Source organism: Saimiri boliviensis, chromosome 17 (genome assembly GCF_048565385.1).
Source record: "Saimiri boliviensis isolate mSaiBol1 chromosome 17, mSaiBol1.pri, whole genome shotgun sequence".
In the NCBI taxonomy this organism is placed as follows: Eukaryota; Metazoa; Chordata; class Mammalia; order Primates; family Cebidae; genus Saimiri; species Saimiri boliviensis.
Window position 1 is genome coordinate 21272455 of NC_133465.1, and position 18186 is coordinate 21290640.

The following is an 18186-nucleotide window of genomic DNA, read 5'->3' on the forward strand; positions in this document are numbered from 1 at the left end:
ACTTGTATTCATGTTTTCTTTCTCTTTTTTTGAGACAGAGTCTCACTCTGCTGCCCAGGCTGGAGTGATTTCGGCTCACTGCAACCTCTACCTCCTAGGTTCAAGTGATTCTCCTGCCTCAGCCTCCTGAGTATCTGGGATTATAGGTGCATGCCACCACGCCTGGGTGATATTTGTGTTTTTAGTATAGACAGGATTTCACCATGTTGGTCAGACTGGTCTTGAACTCCTGACCTCGTAATCCACCTGCCTCAGTCTCCCAAAGTGCTGGGATTATAGGTGTGAGCCACAGAAACAGTCCCACATCCTGCTGTCTCCCATAAACACACTATGCATTCAGGGCTTATTATATTTGATATGTTCTATGCTTGCAATTCATTGAGATAAGTTTAATTAACTATCATCTCTCACTTTTCTACATTTTTTTTAAGCAGACAAGTTAGGACAAACATTTTATTATCAAAATAAACACTTAAACACTTCTCTATAAAAGCACTACAGATCAATAGCTGTATTTACACTTCTTGATTCTAGGTCCAATCATGCATCAAACACTGAATGGGTCAGCAATGGTTTACTCATGCAAGTACATTGGACACACAAACACTTAGATTCCTCCTCTACCAAACAACTTGATTAATGCAAAGAGGCAGGGGAATACTGACACAGGAAACCTGTCCAGAAACTAGACTGGCAGAGATGTCAGGTTAACAAACTGCTGAAAGTTACATCTCCAAAAAGGCACTTCCCATTCTTACAAAAGTGCTTAAAATCTAAACTTGAACCCTGCGCCTAGGTTTATAAATTTTCAAGAAACTGTAAAGAAACACAGACTAGTTTTTAATATCAAGTTTCCAAGCAAAACTGTCCAAGAATTTATTTGCAGTACCTTACATGTAAACTGAAATAAACTTGGCAAACTAAAATCATACTAAAGTTTTATACCGAAAATTCAAATCGGCCTACTTGTAGTTTCCAGATAGCTTTCCTATCACAATTTTAAGTATTACTTGCCCACCAACCTTTGAATCATGATTGTGTAAGCTACACGCACCACTTACCCTTCGGGCACAAGAAATTAGCAGAAATTAAGTCTCAATTGTGACATTAACTTGTAACATAAGCACAATACATGGGTTTGAGGGGCATCTTAAGTAATATACTCCAATCTGCAGTAATCACCTAATTTCTCCACATGGTTTTAAGACTTCTGTGCCTTGATTCTATTAAAAATTTCAACTAGTATGAATGCTAAATCATACTTGTTTTTATGTTTTAGAAGGCTGTTCTCTGAAATTCTCTAGTTAATTAATACTATTACTGTGTTTCTAAGTGCTTAGCTTTTATAAGGGCTATTTCAACACCAAGTAAATAAAATATGCTTTCATAAAACTATACTTTAAAAGAAATTACAAAACTAAGCGGCTAGAGAGGACCCCTGGAAATAGAGGGGGATGCTATGAAGTGGGGGTTGGGAGCAGAGAAGAAACTTCAGGAAGGCAAAGTGTAACTAGTAATATACCTTCCGTGATGCTCCAGAAACACGTCCCCTGAGATTACCGTGACTGGAGTTTCTTATAAAACAGGCTGATCATCAAGATCCTTGACTCAGGTTTCAGTGAAAAAATTGGAAACTTTAAGAAGAAAGATTTGAGAAGCAGAAGGCAGGCCGTGAATTTTCCAGATATTATGCTTGCATTTCAAATTCCTGTTTCAGACTTTTCAAGTAGGCATGCACATTCCCAAAGCCATATTTGGCTAAATACACAAGGACCCCAGTTGCACACCGTCCATCTCACTGCCGGCAGAAACTACAGTTGCAGATTCCTCGACAAGGCGGGCAATGCCAGTTCGGATCCAGCCGAGCATCCCTGACCTCTTCATCATAATGGTTTCGAAGGCAGGGGCCACAGAACTGTCCTCAAACGCCACAGCAGTCTGGGTTTCTGCAGTTTGTTTTGGTATCAATAGTCTTCTGATGGCATTGATGACAAGCAGAGTCCAGTGAAAGGTTATATATCTTTTCTTCAGAGTTGCTGCAGAGGTTCTCCAAATCTTCCTCTGTAATTTCTTCCACTGGGCGAATTATATGCGGAAGGGTCAGGGATGACCTGGAGCGACGACTCCTGGGCATGTCATCTTCGTTCATGCAGCTGTCCATGGTCTTCCTCTTTCTCACCAACATGTACTTATCCTCTTCCTCCTCCTCCATGGGTAGGGTGTCAACAGACCCGAGGATCCGGGACCTTGACCTGGTAAGAGGACGAGCTCTGAGTTCAGGGTTTCTCCTGGATACAACACCTGGGAATGGATGCAACACCTGGGAATGGACGCCTTCGAGGTCTCCTCGATTGTGAGTTGGAGCCTGGGAGGGAAATGTCTTCCAGGGAACGAGACAGGGAAGCTTTCTAATTCAGACATGAGTTTTGCAAGCATTGCTTTGTTTTGCTTTCTATTTAAAGCCCTTTTCTCCAAAACCTTCATCTCACTTTCATCTTCTGAATCAGAGTTGGAATCGGTCAGAGTTCTCGGAGGACTGTGGGAGCTCTGCTTTTTTGTTGGTTGCTCCTCTGGTACTTGGAGCTGGAAACTTCATCGCCACCCTGAGAGGTCCAGAGTGCCTGCCCTGGCTGCGGGTCCTACAGCCTTCCTGAACTGACTGCAGCCTTGTGTTTGCAAAATTATCAGAAGCAAAGCTGTCACAACTCTCATCAGAGGATGACAAGGTTTCCATGGAAATCAACTTCACATATCTGAATTTTAAGTTCTTTACTCTGAGATCTTTCTGCAGCACGCGGCAAGCATCCATGCTGGCGGCGGGTGCCCCGGCCCGTACTTGGGAGCTGGAAGAGGGAAGCAGCCTCGCGCTCAGCAGTCCCACAGCAGGAGGAACAGCAGCCACGTGGCCGGCAGGGGGAGCACTCCGGCCCCACTTTTCTACATTTTTACATTTACTATTACTTACTTTGATTCACCCAGCAGTCTCTATTACATATTTTGCTTTCCATTAAGATTCTTCATGGATATAAATTTTTTATAAATAGAATTTATGTCTAACCATTTTAAACTTAAATATACATGACGGCATAGTGTGTATGTATTCTAGATTCTTTGCTACCTTCTTTGCTTTCTTTGTTTTCTGGCAGCTGTGATCGGCACATGTCATGGATAGTATTATTCCCTGAGAGCAGTACAACTCCAATGTTCATCTTTTCTTGTTCTATTAATAAAAAACAGAATTACGGGATTTACAAAAAGTCATAAGAAATATACTTTAAAATCTTTTAATTATAATAAGATAGTCTTCTCTGAATCTACCACTATCTTCAGAATTTACTTTCAAATACTTGGATAAACTTCATACATTTATATGCAAAATGACAGCCTTAAGGGACCTAATTGTTCCCATATAAAAACAGGATTAGTCTAGGACCACATTAGATCCAAAGAGCACACAGTACCATGAGACAGGAAAGGAATATATAACAAAAATATTTTCCTTTTTTCTTTGTTTTTTGTATGGAAACAACAACTTTTTTTAAATTATTATACTTTAAGTTCTGGGGTACACATGTAGATCGTGCAGGTTACTGCTACACGGGTATACACGTGCCATGGTGGTTTGCTGCGTCCATCCCCCTGTCATCTACATTAGGTATTTCTCCTAATGTTTTTCCTCCCCTATCCTCCCACCCCCTGCTATCCTTCCCCACCGCCCCCCTCCAACCTCCCAACAGGCCCTGGTGTGTGATGTTCCCCTCCCTGTGTCCATGCCCTCTCACTGTTCAACACCCACTTACGAGTGAGAACATGAGGTGTTTGGTTTTCTGTTCCTGTGTCAGTTTGCTGAGGATGATGGCTTCCAGCTTCATCCATGTCCCTGCAAAGGACATGTACTCATCTTTTTTTATGGATGCATAGTATTCCATGGCATATATGTGCCACATTTTCTTTATCCAGTCTATCATTAGTGGGCATTTGGGTTGGTTCCAAGTCTTTGCTATTGTGAACTCTGCTGCAATAAACATATGTGTGCATGTGTCTTTATAATTGAATGTTTTATAATCCTTTGGGTAAATACCAGTTATGGGATTGCTGGGTCAAATGGTATTCCTAGGTCTAGATCCTTGAAGAATAACTACACTGTCTTCCGCAATGGTTGAACTAATTTACATTCCCACCAACAGTGTAAAAGTGTTCTTATTTCTCCACATCCTCTCCAACATCTGTTGTCTCCTGAGTTCTCAATGATTGCCATTCCAACTGGCATGAGATGGTATCTTAATGTGGTTTTGATTTGCATTTCTCTAATGACCAGTGATGATGGGCTTTTTTTCATATGTTTTTTCTATATAAACAAAATTGTTGGGATTTAAATTTTTTAAGACAAGTGAAAGCAAAAAAGCAAAAAAATACAGAAGTGAAACTTTAAAGGCTATTTCATCATCAAGGGCCCATTTATCCATAATCATATTCAAACTACATATGTATGTGGTTTAAAATGTTGGCTCTAAATTGTGATCTGAGAATCCCTGGAGTTCAAGATTCAAGCAGGGGGTCTAAGAGGTCAAATAATACAAAATGTTATTTGCCATTTTCACTCTCATTCTCTTTTAAGTGTACAGTGGAGCTTTTCATAGACATGATGTGTCCTAACGGCATAGCTTTAATGGTGAATGGGTCACAGTTCTAATGTCTATTGGAATGTATAATTGTGCATGCTTGTTTTATTAAATATTTTAGTTTTTATTTCTAAAATATTAAATATCAATAGATACAACCAACTTAAAAGCTCTTTGGAATCTGCAATCATTTTTAAAATGCAATCATTTTATTTATTTATCATTACAAAGAAGGTTTAACTGATATCCAGTAATTTGATAGAAAACCAGAGCTTCCTGTGTCAATAAGGACTGACCTCAATAATGTAATGTGAGCAGACAAAAGAAAGTTGCAAAATATGTAGAGTATACAACAACTTACATACACTTTTAGGACATAAAAACAAATTCTACATATTATTTATGACCGTACACATATGTAATAAAATATTTTAAAAGAGAATGAAAATGATAAATGGAAATAATAATGCAGGGTGTCAGTTACCTCTAGGCAATAATATTTAATCATATAAAAGAAACTTCAGTTCAGAAAGTTTCAGAACCAGTGTTTTAAAAGACTATGTCCACCACATACTCATTAAAGAGTGATTAATTACTTTCCTCATTCTTGATAATCAGATTACCACCCCCCCTCCACACACACACACACACACACACACACACGGTCTGCTAACCAGAATATCTGACTGGCTTAAAATCATCAGTATAGCCACACTGTGATGAAATAATTAAACTTAAAGCACAGCTCACATGTTAGCAAGTAAAGTTTGTCTTATCTGGTAAGTTTTGGTGCTACACATTGACCTTACATTCCTTCCACCTTCCTAACACCCCACTCTTCCTTTTTCTGAGGTATTATCTCATTTTACCACCCTCCATCATATGCACCTGCTTCTTTTCCCTTCATTTGCTCCCTACACTCTCTGCCTTCCTCGTTCTTTATTCCCCCTTTTACTCTTATCCTCTTCCTTCTAATCTGACATTGCATATCTAGGGTTCAATACTATCTACAGTTCCAGGCATTCACTGGGGGTCTTGGAACATATCCCCCGTGGATAAGGTGGGGAAACTGTACATTTTGTTGTGTGACAACCTAACTTCTCCAGATCTTCCATTAAAACTGTTCAGTTTAGGAAAAAACACCCTAGCACAAGGAAGCTAGGTCTATGGGTACTGTGCTATGTCATATGGCAAAACATAGGAAACAGACCAGGGACAAGGATCTTTGCAAAGACTTTTCACTGCCAGTGGAGAAGAGCTCAAGGGAGATCAATGTATTCACTCTCACTAATCCTCTTCTGGGGCAGATGCTGGTTATGTTTACTTACTTCTAGCTATTTTCTCTAGCACAAACAAGGCTCAAATTCACTCCCATTTTACCTCCCATGGAAAGAACCACTGGAAAGATCACTCCCTTAAAGAGCATATTCACTCTGAGCCATACCACTCATTCAGAGAGAAGCTTAAGAAGAAACACTACCACAGTGGTGGCAGGTTGCCAGGGAGTGCGATCTGATATGAAAAATACATACGAACACAACTATCAACTCACTCAAACTACCAGAATGTGTCAACAGTTGTTGCTCTCGCTGGTGAAAACAAAATTATTTTTCAGTTCTTGTAAAGCAAAACACTGGCATTTCCTATGACAGGGAATCTAACTGTAGATGAGCCATGTTATAATAATATAGACTGTTTTCAAACTCATCCCTAAAGAAAGACAATCAGTGAGGAACATATTTATTTTCACCTGTCATATTCACTGCCTGGTCTTTTTAAATGCAAGGTAAGCATGCAAGACTTTGTGATTCCAGTTTTATAAAGTCCAGCTCTTGAGATTACCCTGTCCCACTGCTAGAGTCTATCTGGACCCATCTTCTGTTGTGGAGTACTGCATGATGCCATTTTTCCCCTCTCTCCCCATTACATGGCAAATGTCTATAGATATCACGCTTTCTCAGCACGTCAAGTCATATGTCATCAGATCCTATGCTGATGAACAAGACATCAGGAAAACAAAGGCAAGGACAAAGAACATCTAAAATGACAGAATGAAATTACCATGGAACTTTATTTTTTAAATGTTCAAAAAGATACCCACTCTTTCATTCCAACTATATGACAAGTCTGGAAAAAGCAAAACCATGGAGACACCAAAAAGACCAATGGTTGCCAGAAGCCAGCAGAGAAGAAGAGATCAAAAGGCAGAGGACGGAGGATATTTACGGCTGGGAAACTATTTTGTCTATGATGCTACAAGGATATATGCATGCCATTACACATTTGTCCAACAACAGAGAATTTACAACACCAAGAGTGAATCCTAACATAAACTGTGGACCTTGGGGGTGATGTGTCTGTCCAAGTAGGTTCCTCAACTGTAACTCTGATGAACTCTGATGGGGGATACTGATAATGAGGGAGGCTACTCATATGTCTGCGGTCATGGGGAATATGGAAAATCTCTGTACCTTCCCAATTTTGCTGTGAATCTAAAACTGCTTGGAAAATAATGTTATGAATTTTAAAAAACATACTGAACTTGCTATTACCCTAAATCATAAAAAGACAATTTTCACCTTGAAAGCTGTGAATCACTAAAGATCAAGGTAACAGAATACAAGCTCCCAAATTGAAGCATATAAAAACACATAAAGCAACTAACTGCATACATAGGCAAAAAAATTGATAAAAATTATTGAATATCTAATCATTATTTCATAATTATAAACAGGGATTTGATACAATAAGAATCAAAACTGGTTCATCCATGTACATAAAATGAAAGACAATTTTTATTCTAATTTTAAATCAGAACTTATTATGCCCATTTTATCCACAATTTTACTGAAAGTTTAATCAGAAAAGGACATAGTATAATTACTTAATATTGCCATAGTAACTTACGTACAAATACCTGTTAAGTATTCACCAAATGTCAAAACTGTAAGTAGCATTGCTACTTAATATGAATGATGCAACTGAAACCAGTACCATGTTATGGTCTATCATTCTATTATTTGCTATCATATTACATCAAATTTTATGATAACACCAAAAATTTAGTCAGGGCCATAGCTGCTGGGCAGCAAGGATTTCATATAGCAGGCACGAGACAGCCATCCTTAGAAAGGCTTGCTTGCAAGGCTGGTTCTTAGCTCGTGTTCGGGACCTTCAATTTGGAAGGGCTCCCACCATTGCCTAACTTAGAAGAAGGGAATGGCTCACCGTGCCTAAACTGTTTGTGCAAATGCAAATGTGGTTTACTACGAACAGTTCATTTCCTCCTAGGAGTCTGGAATTTTGGTACATGTGAAGGAGAGGAGAGGAGGCCTATGTGACTAGCCTCCATCTAAAACATGGGTGCTGAGCCTCTAAAGAAACTCTGATAAGGTAGACAACATTGTACAAATGTTTTCAAAATTTGAGGCTGGGGGAATTAAGCACATCCTGGTAACTACACAGAAGATGACTCCTGTAGCTTGTGCCTGGCTTCCTCCAGACTTTGACATGTGCACCTTTTCCCTTCTCAAATTTTGCTTTGTGTCTTTTCACTGTAATAAATCAAAGCTCCAAGAATGACTGTCTGCTGAGTCCTGTGAGTCCTTCTCAGTAAATTACCAAACCTAGGGTGGTCTTGGGAACCCGATACAATTGCATTATATAATTTTTTTATTTTTTAAGTTGATGCGTTACATGTGACTACAATCAGAAGGCTGTTTTGCAGAATAACTTTCTCTAATATACTTATATTTTAGTTTTTGACATTTGCCTTGGAGATTCCTGTACTTCCATATCCAATGAACTAAAGGCATTAAAAATGCATCAATGGTGTCAGAAAGTAATTTTAAAAAGCAACAATCCTATATTAACCCAATTAAAAAATAGAAAATCTTGATGATTGACAGTATGTTCTACACTATAAAAGTTTCTGACACAAAAAATTAAAAGATCATAGTAAATTTTCTCCAACTCGGTAGGGTTTAATTCACTTTTGTAATAATTATGCAGCAGGCCAGGTGCAGTGGCACACATCTGTAGCTGCACCTATTCAGGAGGCTGAGGCAGAAGGATTGCTTGAGGCTGGAAACTAAAGCTACAGTGCGCTATAATCACACCTGTTCAAAAAAAAAGTCCGAAAACAAAAAGACTGCACCCAAAATGTAGCATGAATTATCCATTTCTCCCTCCAAATAGTGGAACTGATCAGTAAGGATCAACAGGACTTTTAACTTATCTGGCCAGGAGAAGAGACTTATCTTATACATAGATAGTTAAAAGTGTGATAATCCATTAGACCAATATTCTAGTTAAATCACAGATTACCAATTTCTGAAGAAATGCAATACCAGAAAAGCACTTCACATTTAAACTATGTCAGATAAAACAATTTGTATTTGACAACCAGAAGACACTTAAAATATTGACAGACCATGATCATTGTGTCACTGTGGTACAGATATAAAGAAGTGTATTTGAAATATGTTCTAATAATATTTTTTTAGGGATAAAATTCAAAAGGAAGCAGTAAAAGCAGAAGTATCACAAGGGTAAATGAAAGGGGAACTGCACTAACAAAGAGTCAGACATTGACTTTTCTACTGATGTGACCAGTATTCCCCAAATATAGAAATACTATATTCAGCATTTCACTGTACATTTTTCTCCAGGACATCATATTAGTTTCCTGCAATAAACTATATTTTTAATGTTGGTTCCACTAAAGTGCTGGTCTGTAAACTATTTCTAATTAAAACTTGAAATTTTGGCCGGGCGCAGTGGCTCAAGCCTGTAATTCCAGCACTTTGGGAGGCTGAGGCAGGTGGATCACGAGGTCAAGAGATTGAGACCATCCTGGTCAACATGGTGAAACCCCGTCTCTACTAAAAATACAAAAATTAGCTGGGCGTGGTGGCGCCTGCCTGTAATCCCAGCTCTGGAGGCTGAGGCAGGAGAATTGCTTGAACCCAGGAGGTGGAGGTTGCGGTGAGCCGAGATAGCGCCATTGCACTCCAGCCTGGGTAACAAGAGCAAAACTCCGTCTCAAAAAAAAAAAAAACTTGAAATTTTATCAAAACATCACTATATTATGATTCCATGTCAGAGGAGGGATACATATGTGCATCTGATAGTGGCTTCCAGTTGCTGCTGTCAGATGTTTGTTTGGGAATGCATCCAGAAGACCCTATCAAGGATTTGAGTACAAAACAAGCATTTCCGCAAAACAACAGGTAAGACAGACTATGCTTTTCCTCACATAGGACCTTTAGGTTTAGACAATTCTAGAAAAGTGGTGGTAAGTGAACTCACCAGTCCTGACCATTTTCCCTGATCCTGTATAGGGAGCTGCTGCAGTTACAAAAGTTAGGTAGGATCTTCGTGGTGTATTCTTCCACATTTGAACCTCGGAAGTACTGATCACATAATCAGCTGACCCTGCAACTCTGTGATTGTTCTTTAGAAGAGAGTACCACTGAAAAGCTTTTCTCTCTCTTTTTTTTTTTTTTTTTTTTGAGACGGAGTCTCGCTCTGTCGTCAGGCTGGAATGCAGTGGCATGGTCTTGGCTCACTGCAACCTCCACCTCCTGGGTTCAAGTGCTTCTCCTGCCTCAGCCTCCTGAATAGCTGGGACTACAGGCATGCACCACCATACCCAGCTAATTTTTGTATTTTTACTAGAGACAGGTTTCACCATGTTTGCCAGGATAATCTCCATCTCTTGACCTCGTGATCCGCCCATCTTGGCCTCCCAAAGTGCTGGGATTACAGGCGTAAGCCACCGTGACCGGCCCACTGAAGAGCTTTTAAAAGGTTAACTCACTTTACTTTTTAGTAATCTTACCTGTTAGAATTGATACTCCCTCCCTGAAATTCTCACCTTTGTTAAGTTTTTGCAACATCCCTTTTGATTCCTCTCCTCTTTCTCTTTAGCCACTGCTCAGGCTTCTTTCTGAACTCCTCTGGGAAATGCTGGTATTCCTAGGGTTCTGTTACTGGCCCTCTGCTCATTCTATACCTTTTCCTTCATGGATAAGCTCACTCAGATCTATGATTTTGCCTCCGTTATTCCAAGTCTGCATCTCCAGCCATAAATGCCTATTATCCAATTACGTACTGAAAATATCCTACATGGACATTCCAGTAAACTTAACAATGCTGAGAGAAATGTTAGTCCTGCCTGTTGACCTGCCGCTCCCCTTTACACACCTGAAAACTGCCTGCTCCTTCATGTCCCGGTTAAGTGCGAGGGCACAAGCCAGAAACCTGAGAATTATCTGAGATTTATCCTTATCCCCTGTGTTTTTACATTCAATAATTACTAAATCATTTTAACTGTACTTCTTTTCTGCATCTGCTTTATACTCCCACTGCCACACATTTATTTTATGCTTATATTTCCTAGTTAAATATGGGTTCTTAAGTAGTGGCTTTTATAGGGAAAAAACAACTATTGTTATTTCTTAAATGGAAAAAAAAGTTTAAATAAATTAAAAAGGCATCATGCCAAGAATGAGACCAACATTTTAAATGAATAACTTAGCTCCTTAATCTTCTTGATTTCACCAGCGCTGGGTGAAAACCTCAAAACAGACTGCTACTAGTCTGAGGACAGACAAGAAAACTATAGCTCTGGTAACTGCAAATGCTTCCTTTGTTTCCCTGTCTCTTTATATGGTTATCTTCTAGCTGCCCTCCATATGAGGGGGTCAGCAAACTACAGGCCGTGGGCCAAATCCAGTCTGCCTTATAGTTTTGTAAATCAAGTTTTACTGGAGCTCAGTTATGTGTATTTGCTTACCTGTTATCTATGACTGTTTTCATGCTTCAACGGCAGGGTTGAGTAGGAATGACAGAGACCACACGAAAAAGCCCTGTACAGAAAAAGCTTCCCAATCCCTGCTTTATACCATAACCAGAACGCCCTAATACTCAAATCTAATTGTGTGACTCCCAGCTCACAATTCTGCAATGAACCCCTACAGTAAACATTACTGTCTCCCTACCCGATTCCCTACTCTGTCTTGCTGGAGAAATACACATCTGTTTGGATATTTATCATGCCAATAGCCCTCCCAACTCCAAAAGAAGAAATGATTATTCTAAGCTTATCACAGTAATTACATTTGCTCTCCCAGTGCCTGGTTTAGGAATGAGCATGTGGTAGCCAATAAAATGTTACAGGAAGTCCACTGCATGCTTCTGAGTCTTCTCTCTAATTAAAAGAAACCTGTAAACAAAAGCCACCTTTTCAGCCTTCAGATATTGTCAGAGAGACCATGATGTTTGGAGCTGCTGCTAATTAGCCAGCCATGAAAAGAGACATGAACAAAACACTGTGATATCGCCAAACAGTCAAAACAACTCTGGTCCCTACTGTTTTAGCCACTGTTAGTTAGGTCATCTGGTATTTGCAGCCCAAAGCATTCCACCTGGTAAATTTCCCATGGCCTACAGGAAAAGATCTACTCATTTCTACAGTATTAAAGTCTGGGCAGGGAGTGGTGGCTCATGTCTAATCCCCGCACTTGGGAGGCCAAGAGGGATGGATTACCTGAGGCAAGGATGTCGAGACCAGCCTGTCCAACATGCCAAAATCCTGTCTTTACTAAAAATACAAAAATTAGCTGGGCATGGTAGCTCGCACCTGTAATCCCAGCTACTTGGGAGGTTGAGGCATGAGAATCACTTAAACCTCGGAGGTGGAGGTTGCAGTGAGCTGAGAGAATGCCACTGCACTCCAGCTTGGATGACAGAGTAAGACTCTGTCTCAAAAAAAGAAAAAGAAAAGATGTCTGTCATAAGCTTGCCTTAGATATTCACTTCATTCCCAACCATTCACGTCTTACACGATTTGCACTAGCAAAACTGGACTGCTCCTAAACCCTGCAAAGTTCATTCAAGCATCTGACTTGTGCACTTGCTGCTCCTTCTGCCAAACACACAGTCTTATTAGATGTTCCTTCTGCCCACATCATCCTTCTGCCTCTTTACCTAGAAAAGCTCTACTTACTCTGCATGCTTACCTTAAATCCTACCCACTGTTTTACAGCTTTCATTCCTCACCAAATAAAGTGTTGGCACATATTTAACACAATAAATGATCATTATACGCTTCAGAGGGCATCTAGCCCACAGTAGTAGGCACTGAATAAATAATTCAGCAAACAAATAAAATGACAATGATAATAACAAGCTCCTGGTTTTTTTGTTTGTTTTTTTTTCTTTTTTGAGACAGGGTCTTACTTGTTACCCAGACAGGAGTGCAGTGGTATGATCATAGCTCACCATAACCTCAAACACCCAGGCTCAAGAAATCCTCCCACCTCTGGTGGTCGGTGGGGGATGCCTAATTTGCCCTGCTATTTTTTTCTAATTTCTTCAGAATGGGACCCTCTGTGGCAGCAAAATGTATTTCAGTAATGGCAGTCTTTGCTCTCTTACATTATTGGTAAGATTATACTAACAAATGTTTCCTCTTGTACAACTATGCTGTGTTTTTTTTAATGTTGACCTGTGTGTTTTTATAAAAGAAAAAGTGTGTTGTGCCTTAAACATAAAAATAAAGTTTTCTGAAGGGGGAAAAAAAAAAAAAGAAATCCTCCCACCTCAGCCTCCCAAGTAGCTAGAAACACAAGCACCTATCACTGTGCCCAGCTAATGTTTTATTATTTTTTTAAAAATTTAGTAGAGACGAGGTCTTGTCATATTGCCCAGGCTGGTCTCAAACTCCTGGGCTAAAGTGATCCTCCCATCTCAGCCTCCCAAATTGCTGAGATTACAGGCATGCACCACCATAGCTGGCCCTGGCTATATTTTTAAATGTTTATATTCTGTAACATTAGAAAAAATGCTTAGTATCTAACAGACATTTGATAATTATTTGTTAAGTGGACAAGTGAATGATTTCCTTGAAAATTCTGTTGAAAAAAAACACAGAAATTAAATACAGAAAGTTCTATTATGAGCACCTCAAAGACTAAAACTATGTCTATTTCATGTTTGTCTCCAATAACTTGCAAAACCTAACTTACAGAAGTTCTTTGATTAATATGTACTAAATTAAAGGTGTCCTCTTACAATTTAGATTGTCCAATGCATGAGGCATCACATCTCAGTAGCACAGTAGCATTTTTGTTATTGTGAAACATTTTTATACTTGTATTATAATTGGTTGAGCCTAGCTAGAGTTGGGCTATTTGAATATTTATTATGATAATATTTTGGCTAATGGTAACAGGATATCTTGTGCTAACAAAATTATTGTTATCATAACAACTAACCAGCAGGTAGAAGAACACATCTTGTTCTAATGAAGTAAATATATCTCATTCGATTTCAAACTAGGGGGAAAGTCAATAATAGTGAGATCTTGTTGGTTTATAAGTATGTAACACGACCTGTACTTCTCAAAAAGGAATTGTTTTTCTGACTTCTGCACTCAGTAGATATCTTCAAAAATAATTTCCTATTAGTATGCACACTGGGTATGTTTTGCAGGGTTTTTTTTTTTTTTTCTTTTTTGGAGACAGGGTCTCACTCTGTCATCCAGGTTGGAGTGCAGTGGCATGATCACAATCATAGCTCACTGCGGCCTTGACTCCCAGGCTCAAGTGATCCTCCCATCTCAGCCTCCCAAGTAGCTGGGATTACAGGTGTGCACCAAAACACCCAGCTAATTTTTTACTTGTTTTTGTAGAGACGTGGTCTCGCAATGTTGCCCAGGCTGGTCTGGAGCTTCCCAACGCAAGCAATCCTCCCACCTAGGCCTCCCAATGTGTGGGACTACAGCTGTGGGCCAGCACACCTGGCCATTTTGCAGTTCTTATTGCCATTTGTTTATGGTGCCAGAAAGGCATTGTTGATTTCCCAGTTTTGAAACTACTTTGTGTTACTTTAGTGACACAACTCACTATGTAATACTGTTAGCCTTTGAACAACACAGGTTTGAACTGCAGGGGTCTACTTATAGGCAGATTTTCTCCCACCTCAGATAGCAAAGACCAATCTTTCTCCTCCTCCTTAGCCTACTCAACTTGAAGACTATGATTCAGAGTTATATAATGATCCACTTGCATTTAATGAATAGTAAACTTACTTTTTCTTACGATTTTCTTAATAAGATTATTTCTCTAGCTTCCCTTATTGTAAAAATACAGCATATTAACACATATACCATACCAAACACATCTTAATTGACTGTTTATGTTATCAGTAAGCTGATGGTCACCTACTTGGGGGAGTCAAAAGTTATACACAGATTTCTGAATGCAGAGGGGATCAAGCATCCCTAAATCCCACGTTATTAAGGGTCAACTGTGATTGATACTCATCTACTAAACTCAAGCCATTTATTTAAAAAATTAAATAGAAGTTCCAATTTCATAACAAGTCTAATTCATTATAATGTGACCATAAAGAAAATGTACAACTGGCCGGGCACGGTGGCTCGCGCCTGTAATCCCAGCACTTTGGGAGGCCGAGGCAGGTGGATCACGAGGTCAAGAGACTGAGACCATCCTGTTCAACATGGTGAAACCCCATCTCAACTAAAAATACAAAACATTAGCTGGGCATGGTGGTGCATGCCTGTAATCCCAGCTACTCAGGAGGCCGAGGCAGGAGAATTGCTTGAACTCAGGAGGCGGAGGTTGCGGTGAGCCGAGATTGCACTCCAGCCTGGGTAACAAGAGTGAAACTCCGTCTCAAAAAAAAAAAGAAAAAGAAAAAGAAAGAAAGAAAACGTACAACTTACTAACTGAAAAATATCTTTTTTCTTATTTAAACAAATGTATCATATAGGATTTTAGGGACCATAATTAAATAATTTTTTTCAGACAAGATTGTTTAAGATAATAAATGACCTGCAATTAACTTTTTAAATAATTGTGAAATCTAACCTACCAAGAAAGAAATTAAGAGAAAAATATACAAGCAACTTACACATGCAGGGCTTTTAAAAAACTGCTTTCATGATCAAAACTTCCTTACTCTTACTTTTTTATCTATAGGACCACCAAAAATAATTCACTATCAGAAGTCTTACCTGGATTGCTATTTTGAGGAAGACTTTCAGGTGTCTGTTTTTCCTTGTATTCAGAAATTAGTTGCTGAATGCTATGGATAAAAATGTAATAAATGAAATTACTATTTTAAAACAAATGAAAAATACCAAATGTATTAAATTTTTAGAGTATTTCAAACAATATCAGAGTTCATATCAGAACTTTATCCTATATACTAATTTGCAAGTTCTACCAACTTCTCTTTAAGCTTTCAAAGAAGAAAACAAGATGAAGTACTCTTAAATTGAAGGGAGTATGGCTCGGTATAAATTAACTCACGTTCACTTGACATAATGGAAAGTGTCCAAGCTCTATTACCAGCAGCATATACTTGTTCTCTGACAAGTCGCTTCTCTTAGGCTCAATGTATTCTTCTAAAAAGCAAGGATTTTTTTTTTTTTTTTTTTTTTTTTGAGACTGAGTTTCACTCTTGTTACCCAGACTGGAGTGCAATGGCGCGATCTCGGCTCACCGCAACCTCCGCCTCCTGGGTTCAGGCAATTCTCCTGCCTCAGCCTCCGGAGTAGCTGGGATTACAGGCACGCGCCACCATGCCCAGCTAATTTTTTGCACCTTTAGTAGAGACGGGGTTTCACCATGTTGACCAGGATGGTCTCGATCTCTTGACCTCGTGATCCACCCGCCTCGGCCTCCCAAAGTGCTGGGATTACAGGCTTGAGCCACCGCGCCCGGCAAAAGCAAGGATTTTACTGGCTTATTTCACTAGGTTGTTAAAGATTTAATGAAATAATGTTTTGAAAATGCTCAGATAAACAGTGAGGCAATGAAATAATTTGTTCTTGAACTTTATTGCCAAAACTATTTCCCAATGTGTATTTTTTTTTTTTTTTTTTTTTTTTTTTTTGAGATTGAGTTTCGCTCTTGTTACCCAGGCTGGAATGCAATGGCACGATCTCGGCTCACTGCAACCTCTGCCTCCTGGGTTCAGGTAATTCTCCTGTCTCAGCCTCCTGAGTAGCTGGGATTACAGGCACGCACCACCATGCCCAGCTAATTTTTTGTATTTTTTTAGTAGAGACGGGGTTTCACCTTGTTGACCAAGATGGTCTCGATCTCTTGACTTTGTGATCCACCCGCCTCGGCCTCCCAAAGTGCTGGGATTACAGGCTTGAGCCACCACGCCCAGCCCAATGTGTATTTTTTTAAAGGTTCTAAAATTCCCATTGCAGTTTTCTGAAACTGTTATTAAGTCCTAGTTTTGCTTATCAGTTGTTCTATTCTTTGCAGCTTATAATTCGGGGCATCACAACCATTTCATAGTTTGTAACTAAATTTTCTTGTAAATACATTATTTCATCAAACTAGATAACATCACTGTCCACTACGACTGAACTCATCAATCACACTAAGGGCAGAAAGCTAACAGATATCAAAACCTAGCTTGGACTACTGTTCCAGACTCAAACTCTGAATTGGCAGATCTTTGTTAGAATGATGCTTAATCCTCATGTTAACCTCCAACTGACATGGAAAACAAAATTCTACTTTTATTTTTTCAGTTCCATGAAAGAGATGCAAGTTGACATTCTCTCATTTCTGAGATACATACTAACAATGTATTTGCACACACATCCCACGTTACTCAGCTCAATTCTCATTCCATAGATCACCTTACTGCATATTTTTGTAGCAAAAAATCACAATTTTAATATTAGGTTACACCCAATTTGCTTTGACTCACACTGTTTCTTTGGAGCTAGTCAGCAAATAGTCAAATGAACTTCCAGTGACGGTGCAAAATATGGACCACTTCACAGATCTGTACATCATCCTTATGCAGGGGCCATGCTAATTTTCTCTGCATTTTGTTTCGATTTTAGTATATGTTTGCTGCTGAAGCAAGTACAAAGCTCTCCTTTTATACATGGATACTCATGAGTCATGAATGAAGCTTAGGTCTGTTAAATCCAACTAACATACTTGAGACTCAGAATTCTGGTGATGGCTTCCTGCCACAACTCTTGGGAAGGATAATATGGGACCTTCCATGATCTAAGAAAAGGTACTATACTGGATATACATGGCTCTCAGCGTACAGATCTGGTAGCAATGAAAAAAGGAAACTCATCTCTTTCTGCAACATTATTTGAACTGAACCCAAGGGCCTAAAGGATAACTTAACATAAAGGTCTTGGCTAAGTCTAAGCTAAGATGTTGGCTCCACCTAGGTTCTGAGTGAGGGGTGAAGGGTCAGTTGGCTCACTATGTATGTGGATAATGTCAGTATTCCCAACTGCCAGAGCGGGATGCTGGGAACGATGTCTGAGCATATAAACATATGTATGTGAAGCAAAAAAAGTTCAACTTTGAAATCTATGTATGGATCACCATGAAGACTTGAGGACATCCTGGTGGCAAAGGTCAACCATTACTGGACTGCAGGACCAGTTTGAATGCAATGACACAGCAACAGAAACAACAGCGGAAACAACAGGATGATTATGGTGACCTTTTTCTTCCCTCCTTCTGACTTGCAAAAG

The 18186-nt window shown here is 39.3% G+C and overlaps 1 protein-coding gene and 1 non-coding gene across 4 annotated transcripts in view; both read right to left on the minus strand.

The window, feature by feature from the left end:
- The window catches only part of LOC101028617 (coiled-coil domain-containing protein 144A-like), a 96990-nt gene that overhangs the window by 68855 nt on the left and 9949 nt on the right, over positions 1-18186 (minus strand). For 2 of the 3 annotated variants that reach the window (XM_074388336.1, XM_074388335.1), the window contains exons 6-7: positions 15667-15737; positions 3119-3220 (exon numbers count right to left, since the gene is read on the minus strand). In XM_074388336.1, coding sequence (XP_074244437.1) covers positions 3119-3220; positions 15667-15737 — 173 coding nt within the window. The remainder of the gene's footprint in view (positions 1-3118; positions 3221-15666; positions 15738-18186) is intronic. The other variant, XM_074388337.1, reaches the window with a different exon arrangement.
- LOC120366989 (U6 spliceosomal RNA) lies at positions 17442-17546 on the minus strand. The gene has a single exon (XR_005581496.2). It is a non-coding gene; the product is annotated as a U6 spliceosomal RNA (small nuclear RNA).